Genomic DNA, 24266 nt, shown 5'->3' with positions numbered 1-24266 from the left:
AACTTGTAAGAGTACTGGAAAATGTTCAACTTAAGGGAGCCAAAGGTTGGATGAATGAGGGAGTAAGAGGGAAGGAAGCAAGCATTTGTATCCAACAGTGTATCATTAAAAGGGAAAAGTCACACGGTACAAACCAGCTCTAAAGAAATATGTTTATTTAAAACTTACATTGAGACAACTGATAGCTTCAACACAGAACAAGATAGTTTTAGGAACATAAAACAGGCTATTTTACAATGTGATGTCTCAAAAGCGTCCTAAATTCTACATCTCCTCTGACTTAAAGGGAGATAGCCAAGATTATACTTTGAGTAGAGTAGGGGCTTGGATACTGATAGCCCCCAAAAGTCACTGTGTATCAGCTTGAACTAAATATGTATTTTACAAATAACTCAGTGAGCCCTAGCACATGGACCATAGTCTTCAAACATCTAGCAAGCTTAATTTTTCACAAGTGCATTATGCAGGAGGATTAAGTGAACAAGTGCTCTACTGTATGTGCTTCAGTGTCAGACATTCGTAGTGATGCTCAGAGAGTAAGACAAAAGTCCTACGAAGGTAATCAACAAAGAGCAGTTATTTGGCTATCTAATTAAATTCCTTGAAGCGAGATGGCTACTATATTATGTTATTGTTATTGTATTATGTCACTCAACTATGAGCTGTTTGGTTTCCAATGACCAGAGCACGTTATAATGTAAGCATTATAACAACAAAAATGGACTATTCTCAAGAAAGCAACAAACTGGAGTGATGGACTGTGCCAAAATGTTTGATAATTAAAGGAGAGACCAAAGCGTTTCTCAAATATTCTACAGTTAAATGGCAACCTAGAAATACCCTATTTTGCTAATGGAGGCAGGGAACCTACTTCACAATTCTGTAGACTTTCAAAAGACAGGAAATGTGGCCAACACACCCTTTTAATTTAAGCTTAATTTGAGGAAAGTACAAAAAAGTCCCTTTATCTATGTTTGATTAGGCCAAGTAACTAAAATATATGTTTAGTTTACTTGTCTACCTACAGTACAGTGTCTCATTAGAATTATGAAGCAGAGAATGAAGTATTTAAACATATGACATGCTACACTAGTCAAGAAACAGAGAAAAAAGAGTGCCCTAGAAACTGCCTTACCAGTAGCCTGAAGAGTTTAAAGAGCAAAAGCACACAAGTCTTCGATAAACACTATCTTTCCAACTTCAAACTTCTGTTCTATGTATTTTAAAAGTTTTTGGTCCCAGCAATACTATATAAAACTAAGTGATAAAAACAAAACTGATGTCAATCAATTTTGAGATTTTTTTTTAGCAAAATATTTTTGAGTTGGCACAGCAAAAGCAAAGTTGGATATACAAGATCTACAAGACATCATGCAAACGTCTGCAAGTGAGATGTACTACTTACACACTAAGCTCATGACTGACATTCTCAATATACACCACGGGTTTGTTTTTTTAAAAACCACGGTGGGGTAGGTGGAGGTGGAGGACCTCCATTCCAAGATACAAGTCACGCTAGGGGTTAGGTAAATAAAGGTATTACTTTTTGGTCCTCTGTTATCCTTCCACAAAACAAAAACAAAAGCAACAACAACAAAAGGTTCGCTTGAATACATGTGAAGCTGTCTTTTTAGAAGTTTAAATGACCAAACACATTCTTTAAGTTTTTCATCAGAAAGGAAATTTCTTTCCCAAAGAGCCACTTTAGGCTGGTTGTCATAATCAAAACCTTTCCAAATACTCTGGAAGTTATTTCCAGTTTAGAATTTCAGAATGTCAGCCTTGAACAGATTTAAGCAAATCTGGTTTCCTTTCCTATTAACAAGTTAGTTAGGATATTTCAGAGACACAAGTTATTGATGTGAAGTCACACGTGTGAATTCAAATATGAAAATTAGAAATTCAGTAATCAGGAAAACCTGCACACATCATCATGCAAGGAAGGACTTACCCCTTCTTTTCAGCCATGGCCTACGCTGCCTGCTGAGTTAAAAAACAAGTTTCAATCAAGTTTTCAGAACCAGATTATACCTAAATCTTATGAGTTATAATTTGTCGCATCATGTGAAAAAAGGCCACCCTCCAAAAACTTGGTAGTGACAGCCTTAGAAGACAACTCAGAGATAAGATCCAAAAACCTTACATCACACCTCCTGGACAGAAACTGCCATTTTAGTGAGCTGCTGAGTTACTTCACCACTAAGAAGAGGAAGTTTGCTAGGCGGCATAGTCTATCAGAGATGAGACCATCACTCAACAAGCTTTTCTGCCTCACGTGCACAGACCTCTCACAACTAAGAATGAGGACTTCTCAGGATTGAAATGGCTTTTATTAAAATAACTACAAATGGAAATTGATAAAATGGTAGAGGTGGTGTAGGATAATATATCCTCATACAGAAATAGGACTTGAAGTTTACGACCCCCACTCCAATCTAAATTAAATGGTTTTAAAGCAGATTTCCGACACATTTATTGAAAAACTTTGTCCTAGGCAAGGATACCAACTTAAAAATTTCAGGAAAGCTCTTAGTATAGAGTCCAGGGACTAGATATTAATAGTCTTGCAGTAAATTGAGAGCCAAAATTTCTGGTTGTGCTTTTTTCCTTTTGATGTTTGATACAGTAAGAAGGTTAAGTATAATGGTCTAGGGAAAAAAATAATCACTGCACTTGGAGTTCAACTCCTAAAACAGTTATCCTGGAATGTCTAAGAAGATGATATTCTGAAAGAAATAAGAAACATATATAATGGAGCCATTTTGCAAACCATTAGAGCAGGAGTCCTTTATGTTAACTGAGTTCTCACTTGTATAAAACTTGGGAGTGTGTTAGAGAATCAGAAGAATGCATAAAAATAAAGATAACTAAAGCAATAAATTTTTAAGAGCCTTAATTATGCACCTAAATTTGGTATTCGAGGCTCAGGTAAAGTCTGAATAAAAGTCTAGGGAAACTGGATAAACTACTAGAACAGTCAGGGCTGAGAAACAGTAAGGCTTCTCTTACGCAACATTTCTCTCAATTGTCACTTCCTTCCCATTTTGAGAAAAGTTTCTTTTAGAAAGAATGAAGAGGACGCTATACAATATACTTTAGAGGACAATTTAAAACTGAAGGCATGGTTGTATCGATTGTCATAGGCATTATTTACACTCATTAACTTATCCTCAAATACTCCTGCAACTTCTGAAAAAAGTGTTTACATGTTTTAATGCCTTTGCTCAGTCTACCTAATAATACTACTTTTCTTCTTAGAAAAACAGATTTCATATACATAACGTCCTCTGTATTAAATCAATGAGCTAAAGATCAACACTCTTGCCAACTACCATCATCTGAGAGTGATGGCTCCCGGTCTAGAACGGTTGCTGAAGAAATGGAAAATATTCAAAAAATGGGGCCAATCACAAATTTCTCACCAGTCATCTCTTCTAAAAATAAACAAAACAGCATTTCTAGATAAACACATACAACAAAACATCAATGCAAATATTCAGAAACCATCCTGCCGAAACATTGTGCTTTTCCCTTCAAATCTCAGTCTCACTATTGCACATACCTCCTGCAGATGAGGGCTCAATGCGTAAGTTCTGCTCTTTTCAAAACCACCAACCATTCAGGAAAAAATTAAAAGGAGTATCAAAGTAAACGTGCAAATAAAACTGTTGCTTAAAGCATGTTCAAAACATCAAGTCCCTAAGACAAAGGAGTTTTCGTTTGTTGGCAGAAAAACAGCCAAGTAACTATACCTGGTTCTTCCACTTGTCATTAATAAGATCTAACTTGGCTAGCACATCCACACAAACCGAAGACAGACAAAGACTGCACACCAACAAAAATTACCACATATTAAATCGTGTTTCCCATTCTTCAGTTTTTAACTGTGTTTCCTTTATATGGGGCAATAATCAGGTTAGGTAGAAAATAAGTTATCGACATACTTTTTCAAGTAACAGTCTGGGGATCTTCAGCCTCACAAGACAGGTACAACTGTTTTAAGCTGCACCTATTAGAGCACCTAGCATTCAATCTGAGAGCTTGGCACTCTTCGCATGTTCAGGGCGTGCCGATGTATTTCTTGCATCTGTCTGATGCGGTCCTTCTGCCACATTAAGTTTTGAGGCATAGGATATCTCTGTGTGCCATGCAAGTACCGGTACGGGATCCTCACGTGGCAAGCAGTGGCTCTACAACGAGGCTGTGGCATGGGAGGAAGAAGCATCCACCGCTTTCTTTCAGCACAATATCGGTAGGCTTCTTTCCGGTACTGTTTGTCGATATCATCGCTGTTTTTCCAGCCTCCAATAATGAAAACGTCATCTCTGTAATAGCAGATAGCCGCTCCTTCAATGCTTAGGACTTCGGGAGGTAAGCTCTCAAGGATCTCATCGGACACTTGGCTGGCAATTTTTCTTACTGCCTCTTCATTTTCTAAAGAATAACTCTTGGGACAGCATGATGCCGTCTGGTAAAAGTTTGAATTGACCACAGACATTTGGAAAAAGCAGTAATTGTCAATAAGCGGCAAAGATTCCACATCTTGCCACTGTCGAGTCTCTGTATCATAGCAGGTAATTACAGCCTTTAACCCATCTTCGGTGTCCCGGTCCACGGGAGTGCGGGCAGCGATGTACACAAACCGGTCTTCGATGGCTAGCGCTTTGACATCCCGGAGGATCTTTGGTGCTGATTCCAAGTTGTGCCATTTATCAAGCTCAGGATTATAAACAGTCACGTCTTTGAAGCCAGGGCTGAAGTTGCCATGTCCTCCAATGCTGTAGAGCTTCCCTTTGACTTCTGTTAACCCAAAAGAATGCTTCCTTGTCATCAGACTACAAACATGTTCCCACGTATTCAAATTTGGGTTGTATCTCTCCACAGTTTTAGCAAACCCTGGTTCCATCGATCCAGCAACATACACGTAGGACTCTGTTACTGCAACGGCATGTCCATCAAGGTGATTATGAATATGGGGCAGGTTTACCCATCTGTCCTCATCGACAAAATACCCCACACATTCACTTAAATAATCCCCTCCTTCTGACACGCCTCCAATAACCATGATCACGTCCATGTTTTGCCCATAGCGAGGTAATAATGAGACATGAGAGGCAGGATGCTGGAAGGTGCCAGACTGTATGTTTTCAGCTCTCAGAGCATGCCTCTCCACTGCATCGGCCACTAACTTGACGCAAACTTCATTATTGGCCACCAGCCTCTCTGGTTTGACATGCCGAGTAAGGTAAGTAGGTTTCATCTGGGACAATCTGAGCAATTTAAAAAGTTCTTCAAAGTATCTCTCTCTCTCTTCAGCATTTCTCTGAACCCACTTCAACACTGTTTCAAAGAGAACCTCTTCGGAATCAACCGTGATTTCCAAGTCCGAGAGCCAGTCTCGAATGAGATGGAAAGGTAAAGTATAAAATTCTTCATCCTGAATTACTTTGTGGAAATTTCTCCGTATCATATCGGCAGCTTTCAGAGCAAGTTGGCTCAGAGTATACATGTGAGCTAAGCTATGAATGGCCACACAATTAGAGAGATGAAGTTTCTTCTTGAGAAATTCTCCACAGAATTCTTTTAAACGAATTAACAGGAACCTAAAATCAAGAAAAGAAACAAGAATTTTCAAATGTGCACATTTTATGTGGCTGCATTTTGAGAACATGTTATACATGTTAACATGTTTATACAAACTGAAATGGTAAGCTTCATCTCATTTTATGCCCAACATCTGAAAAAAGGTAAATCCCCCCCAAATTAAAAAGGATGATGCTGAAAAGCGTATTTATTTTTTAATAATTTTTTAAAGTTTATTTATTTTGAGAGAGAGGAGAGAGAGAACAAGCAGGGGAGGGGCAGAGACACAGGGGGACAGAGGATCTGAAGCAGGCTCTGTGCTGACAGCAGAGAGCCGAACGCGGGCCTCAAACTCATGAACCACAAGATCATGACCTGAGCCTGAGCCGAAGTCGGATGCCCAATTGACTGAGCCACCCAGGCGCCCCATTATGCTGAAAAGTATATTTAAAAGCATATATACAGTCATCTTTATATATATATATATATTTTTTTTTTTAATTATACATATTATATAATATATATGCAACTATACATGATACATGTAACATACACACAGTGGTGCTTTTCATTATGTAAGTTTTTCTGGAACATATCCTTTATTAAAAAAAAATTTTTTTTTAACGTTTATTTATTTTTTTTTTGAGACAGAGAGAGACAGAGCATGAACGGGGGAGGGTCAGAGAGAGAGGGAGACACAGAATCGGAAGCAGGCTCCGGCTCTGAGCCATCAGCCCAGAGCCCAACGCGGGGCTCGAACTCACGGACCGTGAGATCGTGACCTGAGCTGAAGTCGGAGGCTTAACAGACTGAGCCACCCAGGCGCCCCAGGAACATATCCTTTAATAAACAGAAAAAACTGTTTCTCTGACAACAGTCAGAGAAAGAAATACCATAGGATTTCACACCTATGTGGAATTTAAGAAACAAAACAAACATGCAAAGGGGAAAAAAAGAGAGACAAACCAAGAAACAGACTCTTAACTACAGAGAACAAACTGATGGTGGGGGGGTGGTGAAATGGGTGATGGAGATTGGGGAGTGTACACTTATTATGGTAAGCACTGGGTAATGTACAGACTTGTTGAATCACCATGTTATACACTTGAAGCTAATATAACACTGTATGTTAACTATACTGGAATTAAAATTAACTTAATAAGGGCACCTGGGTGGCTCAGGCAGTTAAGCGTCGGAATCTTGGTTTCAGCTCAGGTCATGATCTCATAGTTTCTCAAGTTCGAGCCCTGCATCAGGCTCTGTGCGGAGCCTGCTTGAGATTCATTTTCCCTGTCTCTCTGCCCTTTCCCCACTTGTGCTGTCTCTGTCTCTCTCAAAATCAATTAATAAACTTAAACAAAAAAAAAACAATAAAAAATAAAGTACAATAGTTCCATACTTTACTTTTATTGGCAAAGGCAATTCCCAATCCAAACTTGTCTATGCTATTCCTGTCCTAATCCCTTGTCAGTCACCAGCCTTTTCTTTGAGGCAGGGTCTCAGCAAGATACTTTATTAAGCCTTGACTAGATGGTATAGGAACTGCGGTTCCTGGGAGGCTCTGTCTGTTCAAATATCAGAAGGAACAGCAGTGGAGGCCTTGTGTTGAAGGATTCAATCTCCTCTTCACTACAGCTTTCTCCTTGGGCAGCAGATGATGGGGGGAGGGGATGGCAAGGCAAACTCAAACAACAGTAACGAACATACGGAAGGGATCTGGCATGTTGCTAACTAGAAGTTGTCTGCCCTCCTAAATTCATTTGAAGTTAAATTACATACCACAAGTTTCAGCTAAATCCATAAATCTAGCAGAACTCAGTCCCAAGGATGGCCACTTTGAGACCACTGCTTTAACAAGAGTAAGTCCCCAGAACTGAGAACTTTAAACAAAATATGGACTTTATCAGTCCAGGCCTCTCAATTCAGGGCTCTCAATTCAACCATTTGTTATTACAGTTATCGCGCTTAGTACCCATCTAACTAGGATATAAAGATGAGTACGACAGGCTTCCTTCACCATCTTCAGGGAACATACCATCTTAGAAGACAAAGACAAGGTAGAGTGGTAAGAGCTCTAGTGACTCTCAAAGATGTCTGAGTGCCAGGGTCACTAGATTCCCAGGCTGCTCGCACCGCCTACCTGGAGCTCCTATCTTTGGCATGGCGCTCCAGATAATTCTGACACATATTCCCTTGGATAGGGTGTTTAGAAACATTGCTCGATGACAATAATAGCTAACGTATACTAGGCATGTTCCATGTGCTAGGCACTTCCTATTATTTCCTTGTAAGTGCCCTTGAAGGTAGGTATGATCGACAGAGTACTCGGGCGGTAGGGAGAGAGCTCTTGCCTCAGAGCTCATGGGTAAGGTTAGATATGACAGTTGCCAGGTACTTAGTGCCCATCACAAGGCAGCTGCTCAAGCAGCTGACAGATGGACAGAAGTTCAACTGCCTGAGATGTTCTCTCCTAACCCCCAACTCCCCTGTAAAGCAGGAGCAAATCTGAAAAATGAGCCCACGTGAGACACAAACATAGCTTGAGTGGGTGCAATGGCCTTTCTCTACTCATTTTCATTCAACAAACCTCTCTCTCAAATCTACACCTGCCCCACCCTACCCCACCCTCTCATGAACGACCCAAACTTGGGCTATGAGAAAACAAGCAATCAGAAACTTCATCTTACCACCACCCAATGTGCCTGTAGCTTTACCCTATATTCTGCCTTCCCAGTCCAACTTTTCCATTATTAATACTGATTCTATCCCCTTCTTGATTTCAAGGACTTTGCTCCTGCAAGAATTCCCCCACTCCTGTAACATGAAATTCTCCTCTTCCACTGATTCATTTTTCTTCAGCACACAAACAAGCTCTAGTATCTCCTATCTTAGATGGGGGAAAAAGACCTCCCTGGACTCTTCTCCAAACATTTCCATGTGTACCATTATTCTGACCCTCTTTATAGGAAGACTTAACTTAAATGGCTCCTGCTAATGCCACCGAGGGTCTCTATATTGCCAAATGCAGGGATCACTTACGGTTGACAATTGACAGGATAGGCTACTCCCTCCTCTATACCTTTTTTTTTTTTTTAAGGCTTCCTGTGAGACCCATCTCCTCTACTGGTTCCTCTTTAACATTTTGGAACCCCAGGGCTCAATCCTGCCCCTTCTCTGTCTACACTCTCTTCCTAAGTAATTTTTCATCCAGTCCCATGGCTTTAATTACCATCTTATATGCCATATTCCTCCCAATGTTCTTATATCCAACGGCCTATTCAGACATTTCCTGGACCCAAACCAAACTCCTGGTCTTCCCAAACTTGCTTTCCTACACTCTCCCACATCTTAATAAATAAATAACTCCATCTTTCCAATTGCTTGTATCAAAAACCAGCAGTCCTTTCCCTTACACTCTGTACCAAATCCATCAGCAAAATTGTCCCCTCTACCTTCCAAACATATCTAGAACTGAAGCACTTATCATCTTTACTTCTCCTTCTTCAATCCAAGCCTCTGTCACCATTCCAACAACCCCCTAATCTTTCTGCTTCTGCCTTTGCAGCCCCTTCCTCACTGCCCCATCCTTTATTCATCACAGCAGAATTCTTCAAATCACATTTCAATGTTCCTCTGCCCCAAACCTTCCTCTTTCATTCAAAATAAGAGCTCAAGTCCTTCACCAGGCCAACAGGCCCTATGGAATCTGGATCCATCCCCCATCACCACCCTGGGGCCTCTCCCACCCCTCTCAACCTGCACCCATTTGATCTAGCCATGCTGGCCTCCCGCTATTCTCTGACATCCAGATAAGCCCCACCTCAGGCCTTTCCACCTGTGTCCTCAACCTGAAGCACTCCTTACCTCACCTCCTTCAGTTCTTTGCAAAATGTCTTCTTCATGAGGCATTCTCTATCTACCCAATTAAAAAACACAGCTCCTCTCTACGAGCACTTTCTATGCTGAATTTCTCATCAAAGCCGTAACAATCGTCCAACACGCCATCTATTTTAATTATTTATTGCCCATCTACCAGTGTGAGCGCAACGAGGAAAGGGACTTTTGTCTGTTTTGTTCACCGGGAAGTCCCAGCACCTTAGAACCCAGTGTCTGATCTGATGCATTAACAGGCACTCAATAGGTATTTGTTAAAATCATGTTCCTGGTAATATAATACTGCCAAAAGGGAGTCCTCCACATCTCTAAAAATGGCATTCACCTGCCTCCTAACCAGTCTCTGAAGCATCCGTTCCTGCTCCGTACAATCCATTTTCCACTGTAGCAGAATCCTCTTTTAAAATAATGAAATCAGGGGCGCCTGGGTGGCTGGGTCCGTTCAGCATCTGACTTCGGCTCAGGTCATGATCTCGCAGTTTGTGAGTTCGAGCCCCGCGTCGGGCTCTGTGCTGACAGCTCAGAGCCTGGAGCCTGCTTCGGATTCTGTGTCTCCTCCTCTCTCTACCCCTCCCCTGCTCACACTCTGGTGTCTCTCTGTCTCTCAATAATAAATAAACGTTAAAAAAATTAAAAATAAAATAAAATAAAATAAAATAAAATAAAATAAAATAAAATAAAATAAAATAATGAAATCAGGAAGTTTCTTTACTCAGCTTCCCACCTCACAGTAAAAACCAAATTCCTTATTCCAGCGCATTTTGCAAACCCTTCACCCATTAGACCCAGCTCCGTTGGGTATTTCCTTTAGTTCTTTAAGCCGAACTGGATCCTGACTGAGGGCCTTGGCGCTCTCTGCCTGGAATGTTCATCCCCCATCTCTGCATGGCCAGTTCTTTCTTGCCGTTTAGAGATCGGTCTAAACGTCACCTCCTCAGAAAGGTCTCTCCTCTACCAATCACTGTCCTTTCATCCTTTTTAAATGTCAACACAGCGCTGATTACAGGCAGACTTTCTTTTTCATTGCCTTTGTCCCTCCACCTGGAATCTGAGCTCCCTAAGCGCAGGGCGCCCTCGTCAGACCGGCCGCATCCTCGGTGCCCAGCACAGTGGCCGCCCCACCGCACACAGTAGACGCTCAACAAGCCGCAAACAAACGCATCTCGTACGGGCTCCCTCGAGTCCCACCCGCAGGCCCTGCCTCCCCGCCTCCCCCGCCCCCTCCCGGGATGCGACCCTCGGTGGGCGAGCCTCTCCGCCGCCCGGCGCGCGGCCCCCCGCATCCCGCCTACCTGTCGGCCAACTCCAGCACCTCGTGCACGCTGCCCGTGCTGACGCGGATGCGCCCGGTGTACATGTATTCGATAACGGCTTCCACCGTGTCGGGCTCGGGCCCGGGCTCCGAGCTCCACTTGCGCATCTCCACCCTGCCCGAGCGGGACTCCGAGAACTGGCCCGAGAGCAGGGGCGTGAAGTATTCGGTGGCGGCGGCCAGCACCGAGCGGTGGGCCCGGAACTCTCGGCCGCCCGCGCCGCCGAAGCACAAGGTAATGTCGCAGAAGAGGCCTTGGCGCCGCTGCTCGTTCTGCCTCCACGACAGCTCCGAGCAGTGAGAGCTGCACTCGAAATCCTCGGCCTCCGGGCCCGGATCGCCCCCGCTCGCTTCCATTGTAGATATGCCGGGCCCGGACCCGAAGTCCACCGTGCCGCTGCCTCGGACTTCGGCGGCCAGCCCTGCCGATCCGGCGGCGGCCGTCTCCATGCTCTCCATCTCCAGCACCTGAAGAGATGCGGCCGCTGCCGCCGCCGCCGCCGCCGCCACCGCCGCCGCCGCCATCTTGACGCCGCCGCGCCCGACCTCCGCAGTCTCGGAACGATTCAGCCGTTCTGGTGCGACACAGAGGAATTCTGGGAATAAATAGTGGGCGCAGGGCGGAGCTGGGCGCGGCTAGTGTGCGCACGCGCGGCCGCTCCCGCCCGGAGCCGCGCCACGGTGGAGAGAGCTGGAGAGAGCTGGAGAGGGCTGGGTAGGGCTGCCCCCCCCGCCATCCCCGCCGACCTCCCTCCCACGTGTCGGGTCTCCTTCCCGTCAGAGTGGCACGCTCTTCGTGGTCATTTTGTAGGACAAAAGCCACCCTGGCCCGTCACCCATTGTTAGTGTCTCGGGTGGCGACAGTGGATTTTTCAAGATTTAAAATGGCTTTGGAGTAAACATGAAAAAAAAACTTGAGCCCGAGCCCCCGCTCAGTGGACGAGGGCGAGCAAGTTACTCAGTATCTCGGAACCAATTCATCTTCTACAAATTGGATAGTATCTGTTAGAACGCTTAGGGATGCTTGTGTTTTACGTAATGTTTGGTCCGTAGTTACTGTTGCAAACATACTTGTTTAAAAGATGAATAAAAGTCACTTTGGGGTTTTATTAAGCAAGGGAGTGGCTCCATTAGATGCATGCTTTAAAATATCATTGGTGGCTGAAGAAATAATGAAAAAGTGGAAGTAGGGGCATTAGTTAGCATATAGATAGATCAGAGGGATAATGAAAGGCTGAATCCATAAGATGGGACAACCAGAGAAGTGGAAGAGAGGAGGGCTCTTGAGCTTTTGGCTTAAGCATCCGGGTTACAGCTTTGTTCCTATTTACTGAAAATGGAGAGGTACCGATTCAAGGGAGAAGACAGGGTTGTTTTTTTGTTTTTTTCCCAACATTTTTAAGAAGTTTATTTTTTTAGTAATCTCTACACCCAACATGGGGCTCGAACCCACGAACCCAAGATCCAGTTGCATGCTCCACCTACTGAGCCAGCCAGGGCCCCCCTGAGCAGGGAGGTTGAAGCTACTGTTTTGATGAGTTCTGTGTGTGTGTAGAGATGGATGAACATTTTTAAAATGACATGTAGTGAAACAATTAGCACCGTTCAAAGAAATGCAGAGGAAAGGATATGGATGGCATGAGACAGTAGTGTGTCTTTATTGTTACTATATAGTTTATTGAAACCAAACTGATAATACAGAGAAGAGACTGAGCTGGCAGCTGCCAGAATCTTGCTGGATTATAGATGCAAACTGGCTGGAGACGAGTCCTTGAACCCACACTTCATTAGCAGACTGATAAATCAGTTGCATAAATACAGAGGACATAGAACACGAAACATTTCACAGCTTTTTTTTGCTTTGCGTTTCCATTTTAAACATATGTATGTTACAACTTTACATTTTAAATTATTACTCCACATGTTTTGTGACAATGGCTAAGGATGCAACGGTCCCATCCCCCTGACATAAACAGAGTTTGGTCTGCAACATAGAACATTACAGTGAGATACCAAACAAACCCTTAACACATAACATACAAAAAGATCTTTAAAAATCAGATTAACACAATGTTCTTCAGGTTATATGAGGAGGAAAGGAAAGTGGGAAAATAAGACATTAGGGATGCTTTAAACTGACAGTACCTTGAGGTCTTAAAAGTTTCATTCTCTTCCTCCAAGGGAAAAAAATTTTAACTAAAGGAAAAAAGAAAGCAACGTCATAACACCCTACAATGAGGAACACTATCCTTACAGTGCTTAGATGCTTCCATATAATAAATACAGCAGGTAGCAGAGCAAAGGTCACAAGTATTGGCTTGGTTTTTATTTCTATGCTTATAAAAAAAGTACTAAGCTTCCTGGTGTGGAATGAACAGTGTTAGCCTGTGGGTGTTTCATCAGTGCCTGTACACCAGCAGCTGTTTACATTCCAGGCCCGTTTTCTAGCAAGCTCCAGTGCCAGCCGTGTGCACGCTACTTCCCAGGGGATGAGTTCTTGTCTTCACTTCACTGACATATGGTTCCGGGCTCAGTTACATGCTCATGTGTTCCGGAAGAACATATGAAATATCATCCCAAGGGTGACGATACAGCCCCTGCTTCAGCCTCTTCTGATCGAGATAGTGTCCTGAAATGGGGCAAAGTCATCTTTTTGTTAAGAGTTGGTGAGTAGTCGGGGGCGCCAGGGTGGCTCAGTTGCTTAGGCCTCCAACTTCGGCTCAGGTCGTGATCTCGCGGTTCCTGAGTTCGAGCCCCACGTCAGGCTCTGTGCTGACCGCTTGGAGCCTGGAGCCTGCTTCAGATTCTGTGTCTCCCTCTCTCTCTCTGCCCCTCCCCTGCCCTCACTCTGTCTCTCTCTCTTTCTCTCTCTCTCTTGCAAAAATAAACAAACAAAAAGAGAGTTGGTGAGAGATCTGCTAAAAGTTTGGCGAGGGGGAGAAGATGAGGACAGAAAATCTAATACAAAAAAAATGAGGAAGTAAATCCAGATCCAACACATAAGCGGATACCAGCCTGGCTAAAAGGCAACTGTGGGATTTCATTCTGTTTTCCTGGACTAGCAATCAGCCATTTCCAAGAACAAAGGAACCATGGAATGAATATAAAGGGGGAAGTTAAAGTAAGAAAGGAAGGATTAGAAACGATGATGAAGATCATGTGACATCTTTCTAGTAGAAACTTGCCACCCAGGTGTTACAGCAGAACCATGGTGGGGGAGGGGCTGGGGCGGGGACCAAACCAAACTCTTAATAACAACAACTACCAACTCACCAATGAAGCCCATACTCCTTCCCAGCACAAAGATGCCATTGAGGGCTCCAATGTCAATATATTCATCAGCTTCCTCCCTGCAAACACACAATCAACCTGTGGTTTTAAAACGGCTCACATGACACCCCCTCCTCCCCACAGACAGTACGACTTCTGCCCAGGAACGAGAAAGTAGATCTCTTTGGTATCAAAGGAGAAAAAGGGTGCTCTGGGTGGTAGGACTACAGACAATTTTTGTTTTCTTCTTTATACCTCTCCATACTTTCTAAATCCTCTGTAATGAGCATGTATTGCTTTCAGAACTGGAAGGAAAGAAACCGCAAGCAAGCATCAATAAATGTAAAGAAGAAGAAAATGGGTGGCTTAATCGAAGTGTCCAACTTCAGCTCATGTCATGATCTCAGTTTGTGAGTTTGAGTCACACATCAGGCTCTGCTTGGAGTGTTGTCTCCTTCTCTCTCTCTCTCTCTCTCTCTCTCTGCCTCTGTCCAACACGCGCAATGTCTGTCCATCTCTTATTTATTTAAATCAATCAATCAATGAATCAATCAATCAATAAAGTAGAAGAAAATGACCACAGAGCTCACCGAGTGAAGGACCCACAGTTTCTAAGCATGTCTACAAAGGCAACTCCGATGAAACCGTCTACGTTCAGGATAAGATTTGGTTTCTGGGAAGGCAAAAAATTCAAAGCACTTATCATTTCTCATTTTTTCTTTGTAATTTTCCACAATTACTACTAGTAATAGAACTACAAATTCTGACCACAATTTAAAAACCTCCCACCAAAACATCATAGCTGGTTAGGAAAGAAAGAGTCAGTTCAATTCCAAATGTCTAGCAAAGGATCCAACACCTAGTTGACAGTATGTATTTGTTGAACTTAGTAGTACAACAGAAATAAAATTTCCCAGAACACCAGATTTGATTTTGGCTGCACAATCAGAAGCTAGGCTGGCTCTTGTTTTCCCCAAGAAATTCACCCACAACAATGAATTGGGAATTAGGGATATTTTCTCTTTTACCTTCGAGGTGGTAATCTTCTCGACTTCCAGCGCATAGTCAAGCAGGGGGGTGGCAGGGAAGTGCTGTTTGACATAATCTTTGAGGATCTGCACTCGCATGTCTGGGTTGTTTATCTAGAAAGTGACCCAAAGTTACAGAGGAACCCACCCTGACACTGCCATTAAGAGACCTGTTGGGGGCGCCTGGGTGGCTCAGTCAGTTAAGCGTCCCACTCTTGGTTTCAGGTCGTGATCTCGCTCAGGTCGTGATCTCACGGATCATGGGTTCAAGCCCCGCACTGGGCTCCGCACTGACAGTGCAGAGCCTGCTTCAGATTCTCGCTCTCTCTCTCTCTCTCTCTCTGCTCCTCCCACACACTCTCTCAAAATAAATAAATAAACTTAAAAAAAAAAAAAAGACATGTTTGTGCTCCTGCCACAGACGGACACAAATGTTTATATTTTATCCAGGAGGTGTGTTTTAGGGACCTGATCCATGTGTCTTGATTCCATGCAGCACAGATTATGACCCTGCTGTAGGGCTTAAGGTTTCTAAAGTCCTCTTGAATCTCACTTGAGCCTCAAAACAAACTGTAGGTTCTCCCTTTTGTGTTACAGACAAGGAACTGAGACCTGGAGATGTTAACTGAGTTCAACAACAGGCCTTGGTTTAAGCAGCAGGGGGCTTGGGGCTCACCTACTCTCCGACCAAAAGTCTTAGGTTCTAGCCACGAACCATGCTGCCCAAGAGTTCAGTGGCCCTGGCCTCCTCCAGCTGTAACAAAGTTCTACAGAGTTCTTAGTTTTTAGACTGGCAAGCACTTGTTGGCGTGGGGCAGCAAAGCACCCTTGAAATCTCAAGAAAAGCTCTGTGCCTGCACCATCTGCTAAGAAACCCACACTAAACCATAATCGGTCAGTGGGGCAGGGAAGTGGTTCAGATGCCAGCCAACTCCCAACACCCAGTTCCCAGCAGATAGCACTGCTCCAGTCCACGGCACAGGGCCTCTTTCAGACAGAACATCACACTTATACTGCCATGCTCAGGCTTCTACGTTCCTTCCTTTCTGGAGTCCATACTGACGTGGTTCTAATGGAAAGCTGTTTAAAGGCATTCTGCATTATAATGGAAAAACAGCTGCCTGGTCTTTGACATCTGTCAACACAGCCAAAGCTTTGCACATTGAGAGTCAAGGGCCTGGGTGTTCCCCACTAAAATAATGCCTCCACCCGCATGCAGGTCAGTCCTTAAGGAGAGCCACGACTTACCGATTTCACTCGGTGACCAATGCCCATAATCAGCTTTCCTTCCTTCTTCATCTTGTTCACAAACTCCATGGGGATAATGCCGCTGTCAAAGGCTTTGCTGAACATCTTGGCGGCTGCATCCAGGGCACCCCCAAACCGGTCCCCCTGCAGGATAAGCAAGTCCACATGCCCTGAGCTGGAAGACACTCCCTCAGCTTCGAAGACAAATCCAGCATGCCCTGAACCGCCCCAGCACGGGGTTTTACACTCTGAGGCTCCTTCTAGGACCCTGTGACAGCCAAGTGCACGTCAGCATAACCATGTGTCCCCTGCGGATCTCATCTCCCAGGAGGCCAGTACTCACAATAGTGAGCAGCCCCGAGGTGAGGCTGGAAACCAGGTCCTTCCCAGCCCGAGCACAGATGATGGTGTTGTGAGCCCCAGACACGGCTGGCCCATGATCCGCCGTCACCATCAGGCACATCTCAATGAACTGGCAGGCATACTTGGGCAACCTAGAGGGGGAGGAAAGGGGCACTAAGACGAGGGTTGGAACAGAGGCGAGCCACTGAACAGGAGCTACGCTGACCCACAAAGCCAAGCACCTGCTGGCTCCCATGTCTACTACTATATCAAGCAACTCTAGAGGCAAAAACCTCCAATTCTTGAGCAGCTCCTAACTTACTGATAGCAAATACTGCCTTTCTAAAAAAAAATTTTTTTTTTTTAACATTTATTTATTTTTGAGACAGAGAGAAACAGAGCATGAACAGGGGACGGGCAGAAAGAGAGGGAGACACAGAATCTGAAACAGGCTCCAGGCTCTGAGCTGTCAGCACAGAGCCCGACGCGGGGCTCGAATTCACGGACTGTGAGATCATGACCTGAGCCGAAGTCAGACACTCAACCGACCAAGCCACCCAGGCGCCCCAGCAAATACTGCTTTTAATACAGAGTTAGCCACTGGGGGTTGACAATCTCTTCTTTAGACAATGGCTTCCAGCATGAGTCGTTGCAACAGAATTTAACCTGTACTTGTGACTTCCTTCTACGTGCCATACGGAGAAGTGAGACTCCTGTCCCTTTCCCAGTGTAGGAAGCCCCAGGTCTCCTGCAGTGTTCAACCTCTCAACTGATGATTAGGAACGAAGTCTGGGGGCGCCTGGGTGGCTCAGTTGGTTAAGTGTCCGACTTTGGCTCAAGTCATGATCTTATAATTCATGGGTTCGAGCCCCACGTCGGGCTCTGCACTGACAGCTCAGAGCCTGAAGCCTGCTTTCTGTGTCTCTGTCTCTGCCCCTCCCCCCCCCCAAATGAAGAAACACTTAAAAATTAAAAAAAAAATGAAGTCTGGAGATATAGGGATGCAAGAACAGACAGGGAAATCTGCAGAGGTGTTACAACGCCATGAACTTCTCCCAGGAAGGGCCCAAAACTGGGCCAAGAACTATCTCTGCAGCTGAGGGCATGACACAAACCAAGACATTGGGCAGAGCCCAAGGCCACCCCAAGCCAGGGCTCTGTGAATTAGGTATTATTCACTGGCCCCCTTGCCCAGCTGTCAGTCCCAGGGGAGGGCTATGTTTGGCAATTGCAGAGAAACCAATATATTCTAACACTCAGGCTGATAAGAGAGACAACCTAATATAAGGTACTTCATGCCTGTTTAGCAACTCTATCAGGCCTGCACTCTGAGCTACCAGACCCATCCAGACCTCTCTCAAGAGGCCTACATTTACTCTTATTTCTTTAAGAGCACCAAGGACAGGGGCTGATCCAAGATTCCTGATGAGGTCACTGCTTTCTACATAGTTGAGACTGGCCTTTCTGTCTTTGGAAGACCTAGGAACAGCCAGTATCTCTTCTGGCCTTGCAATTGATCTGTGGCCATAAAGATTAGTCCTGGACGTATTCCCCAAGGCTACCCACCCCCCACTCCCTTTTCAGGGGAAAATCCTTAATTCTGAGTCAAAGATGGCAGTGTCCAGCCATCTTCTGACCTCCATGCCTCACCTTCTCTGGAACCAGAGGAGGCCGAGGACCCCGCCAATGCCCATCTCTTCCTTGAAGACCTCGGTGATGGGCATGCCCGCGTAGATGAGCTCCTGTCCTCGCTCGTCACAGATGCTGGTCATGAATGAGGCAGGTTTGCGGATCAAGCCCAGCTCCTGAGCAAAGATGGGGGCAGGGGGAAGCAGCACGATATGACCACAGAGATTCTTCCAGAACTGCCTCACTGTCTGCACTGCCAGAACCAAAGTGTTCCAGGTACCGACGCTCAAACTCCTCCCAAGAAAGAAGCACAAAAACCCTCTCGTTGTATCATTTCAGTCATAGAATATAGGAGTACCATGCGTGATTTCCACCCACAGGTTCATTTTCGCCTCACAAAGATGTCCCAGCAGAAGCCAACCCAAACTCACCCGGCTTAGAAATGCAAGAATGAATCTGAAGGGAAATTTTTCTAGCACTCCACGTTCAGCTGCCAAGCCCCCACCTAAACGTAATGAGCAGGGGGCTGTGCAAATAGGGGATTCCCTCAAGATGTCCTTCACCTGGGGGAAGGGACTGAGCTGAACTTCCAGCTTCCAGAGTTGGGGTACCATGGGGACATCGTTGCCAACTCTGCATAAGCCCATTTCTCCAATTATCCCTGATCAATTTTCATTGTAAAATGCCTTTCTGCCTTAGTGTTTGTCAGTTTAAGGGCCATCTGTCTGGCCTTTCTCCACTTTATCTATATATAGACACATGGAGAATACATAAAGTGTTTTTGTGTACATAGGTTTTTCATAATCGTGATATACTATCTCATAATACTCCATTTACTGAATGAATTTGAGCTCCATAAATGTAGGCACATACATAGATCTGGTTCATTCCTTTTAACTGCTGTATGATATCCTATCCTATGGCAAAACCACAAGTTAGCCGTTCTTCCGCTGATAACCATCAGGTGGAAAAATCTTGAACACATTTCTGTGAATGTGCGAGCACTTCCCTGAAATAGCTTTCTAGATAGGAATTACACCATCAGGTGTGAGCACTTTTCTTTTCTTTTTTCTTTTCTTTTCTTTTTCCTTTTCTTTTTTTAGTAATCTCTACCCTAACCCAGGGCTTGAACTCACAAGTATCAGGTCAAGAGTCGCACACTCCACCAACAGACACAGCCAGGCACCCCAGGTGCCAGCGCTCTGAAACCTGATATTACCCAATGGCCTTTCAGAAAGGGTGGTGCCAAGTTCCACACCCACCTTCAAGGAACAAACGCACAAAGTTCCTCACACCCATACAAACACAACATATTATCAAAGAACTGTTTTCTTTGTTGACCTCAAAAGGGGAAAACTGGTATCACAGCTTTTACTTTGGCACCTTCTTATAATGAGTGAGACTGAGCATTTTTTCAGGTTGAAAGGCCATTTCCTACCCATTTTTGTAGTGGTCTTTTAAAAACTGATTTCAGGGGCACTTGAGTGGCTAAGTTGGTTAAGCGTCCAAACATCAGCTCAGGTCACGATCTCCGTTTGTGAGTTTGAGCCCCACATTGGGTTTGCTGCCGTCAGCACAGGGCCCGCTTTGGATCTTCTGCTCCCTTCTGTCCCTCCCCGTTCCTGCCCCTGCTCTCTTTCAAAAATAAATAAAACATTGGGGTGCCTGGGTGGCTCAGTTGGTTAAGCATCCAACTTCGGCTCAGGTCATGATCTCACAGTTTGTGAGTTCGAGCCCCGCGTCGGGCTCTGTGCTGACGGCTCAGAGCCTGGAGCCTGCTTCGGATTCTGTGTCTCCCTCTCTCTCTGCCCCTCCCCACTCATGGTCTGTCTCTCTGTCTTTTTTTTAATTTTTTTTTTTTTGTTAACGTTTATTTATTTTTGAGACAGAGACAGAGCATGAACGGGGGAGGGTCAGAGAGAGAGGGAGACACAGAATCGGAAGCAGGCTCCAGGCTCTGAGCCATCAGCCCAGAGCCAGACGCGGGGCTCGAACTCACGGACCGTGAGATCGTGACCTGAGCTGAAGTCGGACGCTTAACCGACTGAGCCACCCAGGTGCCCCTGTCTCTCTGTCTTAAAAATAAATAAAACATTTTTTAAAAATAAATAAATAAAACATTAAAAATAAATAAATAAACAAATAAAAACTGATCTGATCTCAGAGAGTTCTCGTGTACTTCGAACATTAGCTCTTCATCTCTGCCGCTTAGACAAGCAGGCAGAGTAGACACTCTACTTCACCCAGAAACCCCTCAGCAAGTACAAACAACTCTAGGGGGCGTTGTCTGTCCTCAGCCCCCATTTCCAACCAGGCCACAAGGCTGTGGGACATACATGCTGCCCTTCGCCCTCTTGGGCCCTGTATCTGTTTTACCCGTTGGTCAGAAAGGGCCAGCTCACAAGCTCCAGGACACAAGGAGGGTCTGGAATCAAAGAATACTTGCTGTGGGTTTTTTCTAATCTATGCCCTTGGAGTAGAGCTGCCGTCGGGGGCATGGTTTGGAGGCCAGAGCAGTGATTACAGGGTTGCCCCCAGCTAGTAGGGCAGGGCCTGGTTTCCAGGGACTGCAGCCAAATCAACAGGAAACCCACCCCTCAGCGTCACCTACCCTGGCCCAGGAGTAGTCCATTGGCACCGTTGGAGGCGGCACCTCCTGAGCAGGTACGATAACTCCTTTGGCCACAAGATCTTCGTACACAGACCTGAGAGGCGGGGGAAGGGAAGGAGAGAAGACATCCATGTGCATTTTACGCTTCTGGGCTCTTCTAAGCCATCCTAGGAACGTTGCTCCATCTAACCCCAAAACTCCAGGTTTCCTAGTTTTGTAGCCCCTCCTGGCAATGCCCTACACCAGGTGGATTCCTACAGACCAAATGAAAACAGGTTCTGGCCAAGACTCTCCCCCACCCCCCCACCCAACCCCATGGGGCTTTATAGAAAGCTGAATCTGGAGGCCAAGGAAGGACAGAGGGGAGGAAGGAGAAGACACAATGGGTAGCCATTGTTTATCAATCGATTAGGGCTGACACTTTCTAAATGTTTCTATGCTCATCTCTTATTTAAGGGACAGCTAAGTAGGTAGGCTCAGAAAGCGAACATGTTTTAATAGCAGTCTGAATGGCCTGTAACTGCTGTGCCTACAAACAAAACAAAAACCAAAAAGAGGGTAAAGATTTCAGACTATCTCAACAGTTACACTCCACACCTAACACCTCTAACACTCCAGCACGCTGACACACTGTCACCTCTGTGTCACAGCAGCTGCTATCCTGGGGGGGGGGGGGGGGGGGCAAGGGGGAAGGGGGTGTTCTGGAAAGGGAACCGGAGGCTGGTGTCCTCCCCATGGTCCACTCACTGGATGATTTCTCCCAGTTCATCGAAGCTTGGGGGCACAAACACCCCTGCCTCCTTCAAAGCCTGGTTCTTGGCTACTGCAGTTTCAGAAGCCTGGTTGGCACAAGCTCCGGCATGGCCAAACTGTACCTGGAAGGCAACAGGGAGCAGCTTTTACCCAGCTTGTGAATCCCTCCGGGGAAAGGCCACAAAGGCTCCGGAATGTCGGTACCGATTACAGGCCGGACCTTGTTAAACACTCTATAGTGAATCACCTCATTCAAGCCTCACACAGGCTCACTCAACAGGGACGCCAAATAACGCTCGATTTACAGAAGAGGAAACTGAGGCACCAAGAAGTTCAGGAGCTTACTGAGGGTCACACCGCTGGTGTGTATCGGAGCCAGAACACAAAGCCTGGCGGCCCAACTCCACAAACACCTGCACTCAGCTCCCCCTGCCCCCCTGGCAGCGGTTGAGGGGGAGGATGGAGAACGGCTGGTAGTTGTGAACCACTGTGAGAAGTGAAGGCGCAGGCTGGCAACCACAGTTGAGCTGATCCTCACAAACAGGATCTGATTGTCCTGCACATACTTTGTATAAAATAAGTCCAATAAAAATAAAAATTCTCACGTAAAAGTACAAATTCCTAGCTTTTTTTTTTTTTTAAAGTTAATTTTTTTTTTTTTACGTTTATTTATTTTTGGGACAGAGAGAGACAGAGCATGAACAGGGGAGGGGCAGAGAGAGGGAGACACAGAATCGGAAGCAGGATCCAGGCTCTGAGCCATCAGCCCAGAGCCTGACGCGGGGCTCGAACTCACGGACCGCGAGATCGTGACCTGAGCTAAAGTTGGGCTCTTAACCGACTGAGCCACCCAGGCGCCCCCTAGCTTCTTTTTAAAAAGTCACATTGTGGAGGGGCACCTGGGTGGCTCAGTCAGTTAAGCATCTGGCTTCAGCTCAGGTCATGATCTCACGGTTCATGAGTTCAAGCCCCGGTTCATGAGTTCAAGCCCCGTGTTGGGCTCTGTGCCAGCTTGGAGCTTGGAGCCTGCTTCAGATTCTGTGTCTCCCTCTCTCTCTGCCCCTCCCCTGCTAGAGCTCTGTCTCTCTCTCAAAAATAAACAAACATTTAAAAAAATATATTAAAAAGTTTTTTTTCTAAGTCAGATTGTGGGGCGCCTAGCTGGCTTAATCCATGGACCATGCCATTCTTGATCTTGGGGTCATGAGTTCAAGGCCCATGATGGGGGCAGAGTACTTAAAAAATAAAATGGTTTTTAAAAATATAAATAAATAAATAACTAGTCAGATCGTGCACCACCAGGTCTATATTCCCATAGGGCAAACAATCGGCTGGAGCCGATAAGCAATGCCCCCTTCTGCCTGAGCGCACAGTGAGGTAAACTCTAAGCCCAAGGGCACAGGGGGTGACTGGCTACGGGAAGGGAGCAACAGGGAAGAGAAAACCAACGCGAAGAGCTAAGTAATTGTGTCTTTGACCACGCAATGGGGAAAATGAGGTAACGACATGAGATGTACTACAAAGCCCCAGTCAGGGTGGGGGGAGGCAGGTAATCATAAAAATACTTAATCTGTTTGAATAACTACATCCACTCACTCTTCTATGTGCTTTACTCGCTTCATCTTTCGGTAGCTACGGCTACTTCCAATAAGAAAAGAAACAAAAGTGGTAAATAAAAGGTAAAGTAACCTGCCCAAGGCCACACAGGTAGGATATGGTAGCATCTGAAGTCAGGCAATATGGCCTCTCCCAGTGCTCTTACCCACTAGGCATAACAAAAGGGGCCTTAAGTGTTGAAAATCACTTCTGAACTACAGCTCTGGTTAGCAACACCCAACCCAAAAACGTATGCTTTAAATCGTAGGCTCCCAATGCATTCTTTATAGGACTGAACCTGCATGGTGGAAGGGGTGGGAAGGAAAAGAGATTCTATATGCAAACAAATAGAAAATGCTGAGTTCAAGGAAGTTCAATAGGTTTAATTCTGAGATTCCTCAAAGCTAAAATCAAAGTTTTAAAAAGGGAGATTACACTACATATTCATAATTTATAGAAGCTCCCCTTTCTGGTTGGTTTTTGTTTTGAGGACCACTGCTACTGGACCGGTGTTCTATGGAACACAGTTCTGAAAAGTGCCACCTCGCCAATACCCCTGGTCTCTACTCCCATTGCCCAGTTCTGAATTCTGTCTTCCTGAGGAGCGACTCTGCTTGCCAACATGTGGAGATTTTGTTGTATACCTATCTTACCTCCTCTACAGGGCAGAAAGTTCTGCAAGGTCATGTGACCTGTTTAAGAAATCAAAAATCACTCATTAGCTGGGTAGTCACTGTACTATACTCCATTTGTATAGGCCTGAAATTTTGTAATGTTTTAAAAAATTAATTGAGGGATGCCTGGATGGCTTAGTCCATTAAGCATCTGACTCTTGATTTTGGCTCAGGTCACAATCTCACAGTTTGTGAGTTCGAACCCCACAGAGGGCCCTGCACTGGCAGTGCAGAGCCTGCTTGGGCATTCTCTCTCTGCACCTCCCCAGCTTTTACTCACATGTGCTCTCTCTCTCTTAAAATTAACTTTTAAAAAATTAATGGAA

At 45.2% G+C, this 24266-nt stretch overlaps 2 protein-coding genes across 7 annotated transcripts in view; both read right to left on the bottom strand.

The window, feature by feature from the left end:
* Positions 1–138: 138 nt before the first annotated feature.
* Positions 139–12335, bottom strand: KLHL11 (kelch like family member 11). Its single transcript, XM_058704794.1, has 2 exons — positions 10770–12335; positions 139–5603 (listed from the first exon to the last, which is right to left on the bottom strand). Exons 1-2 carry the CDS (start codon positions 11312–11314, stop codon positions 4022–4024), a joined length of 2127 nt encoding a protein of 708 aa, XP_058560777.1. The 5' UTR covers positions 11315–12335; the 3' UTR covers positions 139–4021.
* A 104-nt stretch (positions 12336–12439) lies between these two features.
* Positions 12440–24266, bottom strand: part of ACLY (ATP citrate lyase) — a 49236-nt gene continuing 37409 nt past the window's right edge. For all 6 annotated transcript variants that reach the window (XM_058704789.1, XM_058704787.1, XM_058704792.1 and 3 more), the window contains 9 exons: positions 21665–21792; positions 20918–21011; positions 18328–18482; positions 16679–16829; positions 16336–16479; positions 15088–15201; positions 14650–14732; positions 14063–14139; positions 12440–13418 (listed from right to left, as the gene is read on the bottom strand). In XM_058704789.1, coding sequence (XP_058560772.1) covers positions 13324–13418; positions 14063–14139; positions 14650–14732; positions 15088–15201; positions 16336–16479; positions 16679–16829; positions 18328–18482; positions 20918–21011; positions 21665–21792 — 1041 coding nt within the window. In that variant the 3' untranslated portion in view covers positions 12440–13323. The remainder of the gene's footprint in view (positions 13419–14062; positions 14140–14649; positions 14733–15087; positions 15202–16335; positions 16480–16678; positions 16830–18327; positions 18483–20917; positions 21012–21664; positions 21793–24266) is intronic.

Source organism: Neofelis nebulosa, chromosome 16 (genome assembly GCF_028018385.1).
Source record: "Neofelis nebulosa isolate mNeoNeb1 chromosome 16, mNeoNeb1.pri, whole genome shotgun sequence".
Classification (NCBI taxonomy): domain Eukaryota; kingdom Metazoa; phylum Chordata; class Mammalia; order Carnivora; family Felidae; genus Neofelis; species Neofelis nebulosa.
This window is presented reverse-complemented; position numbering and strand designations above follow the sequence as displayed.